Source organism: Thermobia domestica, chromosome 5, assembly GCF_964235325.1.
Source record: "Thermobia domestica chromosome 5, izTheDome1.hap1.1, whole genome shotgun sequence".
In the NCBI taxonomy this organism is placed as follows: Eukaryota; Metazoa; Arthropoda; class Insecta; order Zygentoma; family Lepismatidae; genus Thermobia; species Thermobia domestica.
Window position 1 is genome coordinate 178945472 of NC_137458.1, and position 12786 is coordinate 178958257.

Below are 12786 nucleotides of genomic sequence, written 5' to 3' on the forward strand. Positions count from 1 at the left end.
TGGGTTAATTTTCACACGGATGTTGGGACTATGGTGCATATCAGCTGATACGTTTTGCAGTTTTCTTCATAAAGTACTGAAAGTCTATTTCTTTGATCACAGTCCTTTACCGATTCAATTGTATATGATCATTTAGATGGTTCTTCATAGACATAGGATCATAATCCCATTTACACGAAGTTGATTATCATACCGTTTCGGAGATATGGAAAGTACGTGTGAAATTTGTAAAGATGCTTGAAATTCTATCTTCGCACGAAATATTGAAAATGCTTTTACCAACACGATGTTTTGTTTCAATGTTATGATGCTGGTATGAATATTTTAAATGTTTCTTGCACAGAGGAAATATTAAGCAACGTTGCAAACTTCACTCATACGTTTCATACCTTCGAAATGGTGCAAGATATCAATTTCGTGTTATGATCCTTATAGTTACGAGAAACTATCTAAATGATTAAGCATAATATTTGTGTAAGTACTTATTTTTAAAAGAAAAAAGTTTCAGAGGTTAAAAAATTAGTATTGACATTTTCAACCTTTTAAACCAGTGACTGTAGTAATCTGTAATTTGTAATTTGTGATCCTAGTGTTCATATATCAACAAGGCTACATTGCTTTCATGTATGTCTTTCCGTGGGCCGTATTTGTGTTGTTACTATTGTAGAGCCTTTTAAATATATTTTTTTTAATATAATAATGTAGTGATCTTAGTTTGAAAGGCTGTATAGCAAATATGATCTTGTAGTTTTCAATTTACGTTTCCGATTTGAAATGTGAAAATCTAACGTAGTGATAATATATATATATATATATATATATATATATATATATATATATGCCGATTTGTCACTTCTAAACACTGTTCATAATATATAATTCGATTAAGATTAAATTTAGCAAGATGATAGACCTTGACCTGCAGTATAAGTACGTGAAATATTATGTTGAATAAGCTTACTGTTCCTGAGTTCTGGGTACCATATAAGCATGGGAAATACGCTGCACAGGCTTCTGGTTCTGAGTTACGTTTGGTCAAACTTTGTCATATTTCCGAAAATAAAAATCCACCGAACTCATCCGATCGGGATCAAGCTTGGCACGGTAGTTGATCTGTTTCTTAGCATATGAAATGTTACGTTATGCAAGGTTTTGCTACTCTAATTATACACAATCGAATTTCTGAATCATTGGATATAACAAAAACATAATAAATGCTGTTTAAATGGCCATTAAATGTTTGTCTTTGACAGAAAAAATAAATATCTAATAAAGGACTATTTGTTTCCGAGTATGCATATCTCACTTTTTCTTCAATGATTGAAAACTTACAGTTCACTCGAAACTAAAATTCTCAAATTAAATTCCCTCCTTGTAAAAGTTATTTCCTGCAAAAAGAAAATATTGAAAAAACAATTACATTTTTTTTTATCACACATAATCCAGCAGAACCAAAAGTGATTAAGGTGTCGGTCTCCGTAGCGTAAATGACTACTGCGTTGATCTACTAACTTGAAGGTTCGCTTCGGTTGTAAGCTTGTTTTTCCTTTCCTATGTCTAATATAACCAAAATTTGTTTCTCGTTCCCACTTCGTCCTACTAATAGATGTGGCCAAGAATGTCTCCAAATAACTCTTTACAGTAACCTCATGCAGTATACTATGTTGTCATATCTAGAAGAACAAATAAATAACTGATGTTATGAACTAGCTCATTTCTTCGTTTTGAATCGAAATTGTAAGTGTTTCAGTTTTCATTTTCGGTTTTAGGAAAATGCCTTTCATAAATAGAAGAACAGGTTTGGAACTTTTGTTTAGAATGATCATCTGTGGAAGCGGTTTAACTTCTCAAGTATTTAAATATATGACGCCTTATGTATGTGTACTATGCAACCAGTTACTTGAGAAGTCCGTAAGTTTAATTGCCTGAATTACACGAATCAGATCTCTCTCTCTCTCTCTCTTTTTTTTTAAATATTTATTTATTTTTGGCAAAATAACCTCCACACTCATTGTATTGTGGATATCGATTAAAACTACAACAGGAAAACTGGAAATCTCAACCCGAGTGAATCAGTGGAAAATTAATAATAATCTACTGCATATTTGCCTCGTGTCTGCGCGTAATTTGAATTTAACTTTAAATTAATTGCATTTCATCTGTGAAATATTATGCCCATCCGATGTTTATGAAAATTTTGGAATGCAATTAGAGAGGTTATCACAACTCTTTGTGAACTTTCAAACTGTGTAAAACAGTTTTCGATCTGTTAAATATTTTATACAAGATGATCCTTTAAATTAGAAAACAATATCCGTTATTGTAACGCATTTTTACGCCATAGTTTGTGTGTCTGGTCCCGAGGTTGATTCCTGGTGGGACTCAATGGTTCGGAGCACACATTGAATTCTAGGTCCCATTTTTATATAGCCTCAGTGCGAAAATTGAAAAGAAATAAATCATATCAAAGTTAGAAGCAGTCGATTCGGAATGTTTTGAAAGTTATACGCAATAAGATGCTAAATTGAACATTATCGTATTCATGATCATAAAGACTTAATTTCCATCGTTACAGTTCTATCGTCAACAATAATAGCATGTTTATCTTACTTTAGCGTAAAATATTAAAACGTTTGGTATTGCTCATCTAGCACTCCAAATATTATAAATTCCGTTATAAAAATTATTCCTTATATGAATTTGAACTGATTCTCTTTGAATTGGTAATCTGTTGCCTTAATTATTAGACCGTCACCACTTTGCTCTGAATGTTCTGTCATCGACATCTTCATCGACGGCAATTCCAATCAATGCCATTATTTGTTATCTTCTACGACGTTTCTCTTCATAGATTTTTTCGTATGTTTTTTTATGCTGTTTTCACTTAACTCTCCTATACATAATTTGTATTTAGAATTTCTATCCCTCTTAAGCGCGTGCTTCAGACTTTCATTAGATTTTCAAGTAAATACAGTGTTTACTGACTTAATTGTCATATTTTCCAACCGACTTAATTGTTATATTTTACATGCCAGAGAGTACAGGAATGCCAGACTCACAAACAGGTATACACTTAATTGTTTGATAGATTCTACCTGAGTGGAGTTACACTAAAGAAGGTTACGTTTAAGTTTTGGTTTGATATATTTCAAATTAGGAAATATCAAATTATGAAGTTACAAAATAAACTATGTCTAATGCAGAGAAGTGACTTTAAATATTGATTTATTTATTCGTACTGCCATCTTAACAATTTAGTATTTCTCTCTTATGATAAATTTTTTTAAGTTTTTCGCTTGAAAAAAATTGCTATTCTATCTGAAACTCGAAATGTTGCATTAGCCCTTGATAGTTTAAGAAATGCTCAATAGGAATAAAAGAATTAGTGTTAATATCCTTATGCTATACACTCGTCTGCACTAATAAATTTTATTAGCCTGTTTAAGTATTATGAGTAAAACGCTTAATATTATACATTGATATTTATTTTTCAGAAAATCAAAAGACAAGATGTTAACGACATTCAAGAACTGCGGGCTATATACTCTCTGTTGGTCAATGCTTTTCGATCGCTCTTTTCAGAGTTCAGTGATTATGGCTTAGAGGAAGGTTACTCACTTTCAAAAGTAAGTTATCACATTATTAGTGTGTGAAAGTTTTAGCTGCCTTTTTTTAAAATGTATTTTTTATTTATTGTACCTTATTTTTAATAAGTAGAGCAATTTACATACAGTAGCTGCTAGATGAATTATTTTCATTCCACTAAAATAACTACTATGTTTAAGCATCCTATAGTTGCGTAAAATTTATTATTCTTTTAATTTTGCTCTGCAATCAAATGATTTTATTTATTTATTTTGTTAGAAAAAAAGGACATTACAAATATGAAAACTTCAAACAATTCCATTTCGGGTAATGCTTTTTCGTTTCTGTGTAGGTTTTAAGTATATACAGATATATTACAAACCTTATTAGCGATTCTTGATGTCTTAAATTGGTATCTGCAGTAAATCAATAATTGATTCTGTGAATAAATCAATTTAATACACTACAACTTCCATTTTTTTAAAAAAACTTATTATTTTTTTGTCTCTAATTTATAGCTAAGTCTGCCATACATTCTTAACGTCATCCAACAAATTCCAGCTTTAATTCGGCAAGCACTACTACCTGTAAGAATTGTTTATAATTACGATGACCTCTTAGATATTTATTACACTTACAGACCAAGGAATTTGTATGATATTCTTCCACCATTTGAAGGTAAGTGTGCAAATATTGTTGCTTTAGATTAACTTCCGAAGAGAAGGAAAAAATACCTTGAACCTTGAACCTTGGTACTGAACGATAATTTCCATGTAAAGAAAGACAAGAGAAATGCTGTTAACCCATGATGAAAGAAGTAATATCACGTTAATTGTAATAGACAAAATATCTTCATTGTATTCACATGTAGATAAAGGGCATTTGTATTTCTTTGATAAGAATTATTCTCCTATCACTTTAAAATAAATGAATTGGGTTTAGAGCAATTCCTTCTAGGTTAAAGAACATATGTTTAATACAAGCAAATAAACTATTCTAATCCGTCATTTTATTTCGAAATTATTGACGAAAGGTAATTCACGATGCATGAAAATATATTTGGCAGATAATTGTTTTCGAACGTAGCCATAAAAAATATATTGTATACATGCAGGTTTTTGTACAGAAATTCTAAAATCTGATATATATGGTGTTTTGCTTTTAAACATTATCTTTTTCTGTATTAGAAAAAATGTAATGATATAATTAATATTAAATTTGAAGTTAAGTACTGTCCTTTGCCATAGAATATTAAGATAAATACTAAATAAATAGCAAGTAAACTGCTTCGATTACTATATATCATAACTGCATTGAATCAAACAATCAAGAGTACTACAATTAGTCTGTTTCTTACCATAAAAGTAATATCTTAACACGAAAAGTGGTTATATAGCATGCCGTTAACTTAATATATTTCAAATTATATCTTATCCATAAACTTTCTTTGAAATAGAAACATGCAGATTTTAATTACATAGTCCTCAAAAGATTTGAATGATTATGGATCATCTGAGTTAAAATTAATCCCATTAAGCTTTCAATTGTTGAAACCAGGTAAAGCAAATTTAAATTGTCTGTTTTTCCTGAATTGTATAATTTGAGTTTAAATGTTACAATTTAGGGGAAGTTTTTGTTTGGGTACACGAAGAATAGTTTTCTTTCAACTAAAGAGAAACTCATTCATCAAATTTAATAAATAAAAGAAACAAACACGGTCATTTTTTATTAATGGCAAAAAATATACAAATAGGCTTATTTTTTTCAATAAATGGCGTTATTATTATGAAAAAGATAGTTCAGTAGAACATTTTATCCTAGTCATACTATCCAACATTAATGGCGAGATATGCTGAGCATACAATCATCTCAAAGGTGCGAGTACTAAAACCGACTAGTAGTCTTTGACCTTTAAAGGACTGATATGTCATTGTTATAATGTTTTAGGTTATAAGTATAAAATACATAATTTTACAAATAAAATTATTTCACATTTGGCTCTGCTATTTCAGCTTACGCTGTGATTATTGGTCACCATCACTTTGTAACGTTTGATAGAAGCCATTACACATTGAATGGTCAATGTCAATACGTACTGGCTCAAGATCTGTTAGATGGCAACTTCACTCTTGCTCTGGATTTGACAAGTGGAAGTAGGAGCATAGTTTTGGCAGATGGAAAAGATATTGTTGAATTAAGAGCTGACCACTCAGTAAGTGTTAACTTCAAATAATCTAAGTTCCCTAAATTAATAGGCAAATAAAAATCAATTGAAAATTTCATGAATAAAAATTTATTAAATAAAAATATTTTTTTTCGTAAGATGTACCAACTTCTTTGACTGTGGTAAGAAAAGTTGATGTAATCAACAGCAAATGACAAATGTTGAACCAAGTTAATATTCCAATGCGGTTTGGTTAGGTGCAGTAATATAATTGTATAAGTCATTATTATGCTTTTTGATGAAAATATCAATAGTTTATTTTATTTTACGGACAAAAATCACCAACTGAAAATCCATTTAATACAAGGCAGTTATTCATAGTACCTAAGATATTACAATTAATTAATTTGTACAAATTTAGGTGTTTGATAAAACATTAGATATATCGTAGGAAAGTTTGGGTCTCTTTTCTCTACCAACATTGCTTCCACTTGACGTTTGTTTCAGATATTCGGTATGGTTTTTAAAATATTTTGAGAATAGTCAATGAAGTATTTCAATGATAATGTTAGAGTATTATTTTCCAAATACACATTATTTATTTATTTATTTGTAAAAGGCATACAAGAGTACAATCCTACAATTGCCTTATTAACATAATATTTTTAATATAATACCATTATTCTATAAAAAATAGATAAGAAAGTAAAATAAATAAGCTGCAAAAACAAAACAAGAAAAGATAAAAAGGAATACAAAATAGAAATAAAGTAAAAATACAACAGACAAAAAATAAATATAAGTATAAGTACTTTCCTGCAACTTGTGTTGTATCTGCAGAATTTGAATTTAGACTGAAATTCATATTAATAATTAAATTGTCTATTTTCTACTATAAGTTTTCGTGATTACTTCGTTTACTGCTTATTTAAAATTGTTATTATACTTGAGTATATAAGCTATTTAAAGTTTCCTTAAAGATAATAATAACACGATTTAATATCTTATAGGTATTATTGAACGGCAAACCAACGGGATTACCAATTCATCAAAACGACTTCAATGTACAACGAACTCATCATTACGTGTCTGTGAATAACAGGAACGGAATTCGCTTCCATTGTGATCTTCATACTGATGTTTGTGTTGTGCATGCAAGTGGATTCTACTTCGGCAGAACTAGAGGATTGCTTGGAACTATTAATAACGAACATTATGATGATTTCATTCTTCCCAATGGACATGTAAGTATTCATCTTAATTACGAAGAGCTGTTATAATATACATTGGGTGATAGGCTTCCATATAAATGACTTCAAAGTGTTTACTCATTTATGACACTCAGCTCTTTCACCACTGGTTTTATTAGACGATTACAACTCTTGGCGATTGCTCGACCGTGCACTTTCTACTGGAAAATATTTCTTTGCAGGTGTACAAGGAGTATTTTTTATACTTCTATTGGATGTTTTTCACAGGTCAGAAACTGTGGCATTTTATGGGAAGGCAGGCCGTGCTTCAGAAACCACAATGCATGTAGTTCATTGGGGTTCATCAAAACTCTTCATTGGAAAGTCAATAATGAAAATAGCACGAATCCCGATCCAGCTTTCATCCGTCTGTAGAATACCAACGATATTTTTACTATGTGACTAGACACTTTGTCTTGATGAAGTTCAACCCAGTTAGTGTCCGCTCCATATTGTATGAGGATTTCGTTATTGGAAATAGCCATAGAAACATGCTTCTGATAATAGACAACATTGATTTCCACATTTTTGTCACTTTTATATAGATTTACTTTTTTCATGTAACAAAATTAGTCAAACCATGAAACAGCAAGGATACTTTTGGTACATTCACGAATGAAACTGCTTCGTTCTTTATCATCGACACTGTCCGTAATTGCTTGAACCTTTCCACAATTGGTGAGATATATCCACGCTTCTACGGTGACTACAAGCTTCCACCGATATTCTTGCACAGCTTTCTGTGTTGTTTTTTCGTTACCTAGATTTCAGTGCATGAACATTTGCCTTATAGACTTTTTGAGACGAAACGTTTTCTGAATAACAAAGGGGGCGGTCGGTTTGGATATACAGAACAAGGTAACCGTAGTACGCTATGTTCGTGGATTCTCTGACATTGTAAATATCTTTGTACTGCGCAGCCCCAGTGGTGTCAGCTACTGGGATCCGTTTCAGATTGTTTAGTCGATAATACACAGTCCGACGGCAGTCGCTCTGCATATCGTGGTATTCACAGTGGAGTGTGAAACAGTGTAGCTCCGAATTCGTGGAATTGTTTAATTATGCTAGAACAACTGATGTAGGTATTACAACTACAATATAGTATATTAGTGCTACAATATAGTCTTTCCAAATCAATTCACTTTCGGGGCCATATGTTTTGTACAGTCTAACTATTTTGTTAGTGAATGTATCAGAGAATACCTTGGGGGTGCAATTTCACTTTTCTGCATTATACCTTCTCTGTACTGTGATATTTGCATTTCATATATTTGAAAGCCTCTCAGCCTCTAATTTTCCTTTGAGCACATGCTCTTATTAAACTATATTCCTTTATTATAACTATATTCTTTATTATGACTATATTCCTTTATTATAAACTAAATTCATTTATTATAATTTAATTCCGTCGAAAGTATTCATAATATATCTAATGAAATTTTACGAATTCAATTTATAACTTTTATGATATATTCATTTTTGTTTAATATTTAATGTGAAATATCAAAAGCATTACCGTTTGTGAAAGTTGCAACCTCAAGAATGACACGTATGAGTAGAATGAAATTTATACTTCATAGATCACAATTCGTTATATAATTATTATTCAGTAATGACAGTAATTTTAGAACTGTTTAACACATTTAACCTTAATTAATATATATGGTGTGATCTCCACGTACTGCAATTAAAGAATATATTTCGTGGAGTCGAATCAAACAAGTATCGAATGTATTTCTGAGGAACAACCTGCCGCATTGCTTCTATATGAATCCACAAGAAGTCGGCATTGTCTGCTGGAAGACTTTAATGAACAAGGTAACGATCAATCGTGCTCCACACATATCCGAAGATTTATATTTCAGGTGACTCTGTAGGTCGGGAAATCAGGAGTAGTTGTCGTTCATCGAATAATACGTGCACATGCATACATACATGTGGATACTTGTGGATGTGTAGTTCGACATTGTCTTACTGAAATGTGTTTTCCGAATTGTATGCAGGAAGAGTACGACCCTAGAACCACCTGTTAGTGATGCAGGCTACCCTCAATGAATAGCAATTGAGATAATATATTGAAACTTCAGACCATCACACTGGTGGTTCGACAACTAAGACGCTCGCAATATTGTCGAAATTCACGTTGGTAAAAATTAAATTTTATATATACAAACAAAAAGTGAAAAACATACAAAATGCTCTAATTCTTATATTCAAGAGTTAGGATGTTAGAGAAATTTTCTTTACTTAGTTAAAAGTGTAAATTTCACCGGTGTGGCTTCCCTTAAGAGCTGCCACTGACTCTCACCTTGAAGTGAGACTCGTTTTTAAAATCCGTAAGTCTGCCTATCAGAACATCAGCGACGCTTTCCATGGACCTATCATTCTGGGATGTCTTTGGTTTCTGGTAAATTGAACTTGACATAAAAACATGCATATCGCTAGTTCAATGTTCATCAGATAACGTCGAGCCGTTGACGCAGACAAATACACACCTGTTACCCTCATACAGTGTCCAGTTAATACTGCAGACAGTCACTCACGAAATGTGAACTATATATCTATCTATCATTCCAAGTTGAAATGGTAGATACACATAGGACAACACGCTTTAATATATCAAACAAATAGGACAACTTCATTTACTGAGTGTCCATAGGCACGACCAAACACAGTGATGGTCCCTTTTCATTCTTTGTTCTTTTTGTCATTCTGTGACATCCTTGGTTTGACCCATCTTCACGAGTTATTTCTATACAACTGACTAGGACACTCACTTCATTCAACTGGAATGGTGATGGGTCATTAAGTTCCATGAAGCTCTACAAATAACTAATGTTAGCTCTAGAGGGAGTGCCTATTTTTAACCGATGTTTATCTATTTATCTTTATCTATCTATCCAATTATATATATGTACAGTATATGTATATAAGTAACATGATTTAGTAAATTAAATATTCCTAATTACTAGCCAACAAAATTACTTTTCGTCTCTCAAGAACTCCACTAGGTGAATCTAATATTTCTAGCGCTGATTTCAAATCTGTTTACACTTTTCCCCGTCACCTACAGTTTTGATGACAGAGGAAAGAAATATGTAATGTGGTTCATATAACTTATGCATTGAAAAAGGCACTGTTGCAATGAAAACATGTTTCAGGATTACTTCTAGAATGTTCTGCCTGTATTCGGCATCAGGAAGATCTTTCTGCAAAGTGCAGGTGCAATTAGCTGACATAGAGGGGATCCATTTCCTCTGGTGACGTTTCACCATTTCAGCAATAGCCTAATGAAACCTCTCATCATGCTCATCACTCACAGTGCCAAGGTTTGAGAAGAAGAAATTGATATTTGAGTTCAAGAAGTGCATTTTAACGTTCATTTTGTACTCCCAATGCCTGATATACGGTTAACAGTTCGGATACAACCTAGCGAAGATTGTCGGACCTATGATTTCCCCAAAATTCTCTGCATATTCTTGTAAATGCCAGCCATGCTTTTCTCTCGATCTCATTGAGTTTTTCATTTAACTTCTTATAACGAAACAATTTTCTGATCTGAGGACCTTCAAAAATAGCCTCTTTGATTTTAGCATCACTAATCCTTTGGAAGGTATTTCCCAGATATTAGAAACCTTTGCCAATTCTGTACATGCTTTTGAGAAAGTTCTCAAAGGTCCAAGTTTTATGTACAGAAGTGTTAGAAATAATTTTGCAGGATCATCTACAAAACGATGCATGACGTTCTTCTCTCCTGGAGTTAATGAAGTTCGTTTAGGGTATACTTTCTTAGCATACAGTCCCATTCGCAAAAGAAGCACGAAAACTTCGTATAAGCAAGCATCACTAGTGCAGGCAGGGGTGGCTTTAGGATTTTAATTTTGGGTAGGTCCGCTCGCTCGCTTATGGATATACACATTTGATTGATTAATTAATGACAGTAGGAGATTATTTTACAGTAGTGGTTGATGCTATTTGTTAAATAATTATCTACCATTAATATACCTCGTAACTAGTGGAAAATACATTTATTCTTTATTATATCTTTTTAGCGTTTATATATTTTTAAAAATTTTTGGGTAGGCCTACCCGCTTAAGTTACCACTGAGTGCAGGTGAGAAATCTTCCAGATCACCAAATATATTCCTCTGAAAGTCCTCATATTTAATTTTCTCTAGAATTAGTTTAATTGATTAGCATGTTTACCTGAGATATGCTACATAAGCCACAGCAACTGAGGATTAGACGTTACCATTGTAGAATAGGACTACTTTTAAACATACTCGTAATAAATCTATGAAGAGACGCCAGTCATGTCTTAAATTCATGGCGAAGTTCCACCATCATGGATTTTATGGCATTACAAAAACAATATCACCTTTTAGAGAAAAGAAGTTTTTAAAAGCACGTTCACTATCTCGAAAAACATGCTATTTATAGTTTCAATCTGTAGGAGATGCCAGTTTTTTAAGTGGGAGGTCAGAACTTTATATTGTTGCTTTGACAATTTCAAATCCTGGACGAGGTCATTAAGATAGGCTTCACTCAACAAATGCGGTTCATTTGATTGTCGGCTTGCTTCATATGGTGGATCTATTCTGTTGATCATTTTCATCATCAGACTCATTGGGCACAGGCAATTCTTCGCTACGAGACACCGATCTCACAGCAGACGGCAAATTTGGGTATGTTACAACAAGTTCCGATTTTGCTGTTACATTTTGAACATTCGTCACTCAGAAATAATCTGTAGTGTGATTTGTTGGTTCCCTCCATACCATTGGAATTACAAACGGAATTTGGTGAGATCCTTTCACCCATGCTGTGACACGTCTGAAAAATGACAGACAATAAATATAGGGAGCCAATCTACGATCTTGATTGGGTACTTTGCAACAAAAGTAGTACTCACAACATTTTTGAACGAACGGTGTCAAAGCATGTCTTTGCGATTTGAATGTCAACTCACTACATATGTAACAAAATATGTTAGGAGATTTACACACACTCTTGGCATTGCCACGAGGACAAGAAAATACTTGAATATGCACAGACACATAGTTTTTCACTTCGAATGAGCTTCACACTGCAGATCAAGCATTGGTGCATAAACCTGACTTCACTAATAGGAGACTTCTACTAATGCAAAGACAATTTTGTGTAAAGTGTTGCCATTTGTAGTTTTAGACAAATCCTCTTTACAGTAGTAGCTATATCCGCATGCTGTCATAATATTCACATACACTGAATTTGAAAAACTGTAAGTGATGAACAAATTTCAATTATAGATCCGGATTTAGCATAGATGGAAGAAAGCTAATTTCAACTCTGAGACAAAAGTTTTGTTGACTATTATTATTATTATTATTATTATTATTATTATTATTATTATTATTATTATTATTATTATTATTATTATTATTATTATTATTATTATTATTATTATTATTATTTTATTCACCAATTAGATTGCAAGTTCAGCTGATGAATTTGTCAGAGCCTACACTATTGGTCAAGAGTGCTCATCTACAGCAATAGGAGATCACGTTGAATCACACAATTCAGAATGTACAAAATTCTTCACTGGATATTCACCACTGAGGTAAGACCATTTTATACCTGTAAAGAAGTTCAAAACATTTGTTTCTGCATGTCATTAAGTATTGGATAACCTAATTAAATATGACCGAAGTGTAAAGAAACTTGCAGGATTATTGAGTATATGGACTATTCGTTGATAAACATATCCATTTTCCCATAAGAGCTGATAATGTATAAATTGCTAGC

At 32.3% G+C, this 12786-nt stretch overlaps 1 protein-coding gene across 1 annotated transcript in view; it reads left to right on the forward strand.

Annotated features, from left to right (window-relative positions):
- The window catches only part of apolpp (retinoid- and fatty-acid binding glycoprotein apolipophorin), a 248875-nt gene that overhangs the window by 196573 nt on the left and 39516 nt on the right, over positions 1 to 12786 (forward strand). The window contains exons 41-45 of the mRNA XM_081759450.1: positions 3495 to 3626; positions 4104 to 4263; positions 5598 to 5797; positions 6760 to 6993; positions 12468 to 12601. Coding sequence (XP_081615576.1) covers positions 3495 to 3626; positions 4104 to 4263; positions 5598 to 5797; positions 6760 to 6993; positions 12468 to 12601 — 860 coding nt within the window. The remainder of the gene's footprint in view (positions 1 to 3494; positions 3627 to 4103; positions 4264 to 5597; positions 5798 to 6759; positions 6994 to 12467; positions 12602 to 12786) is intronic.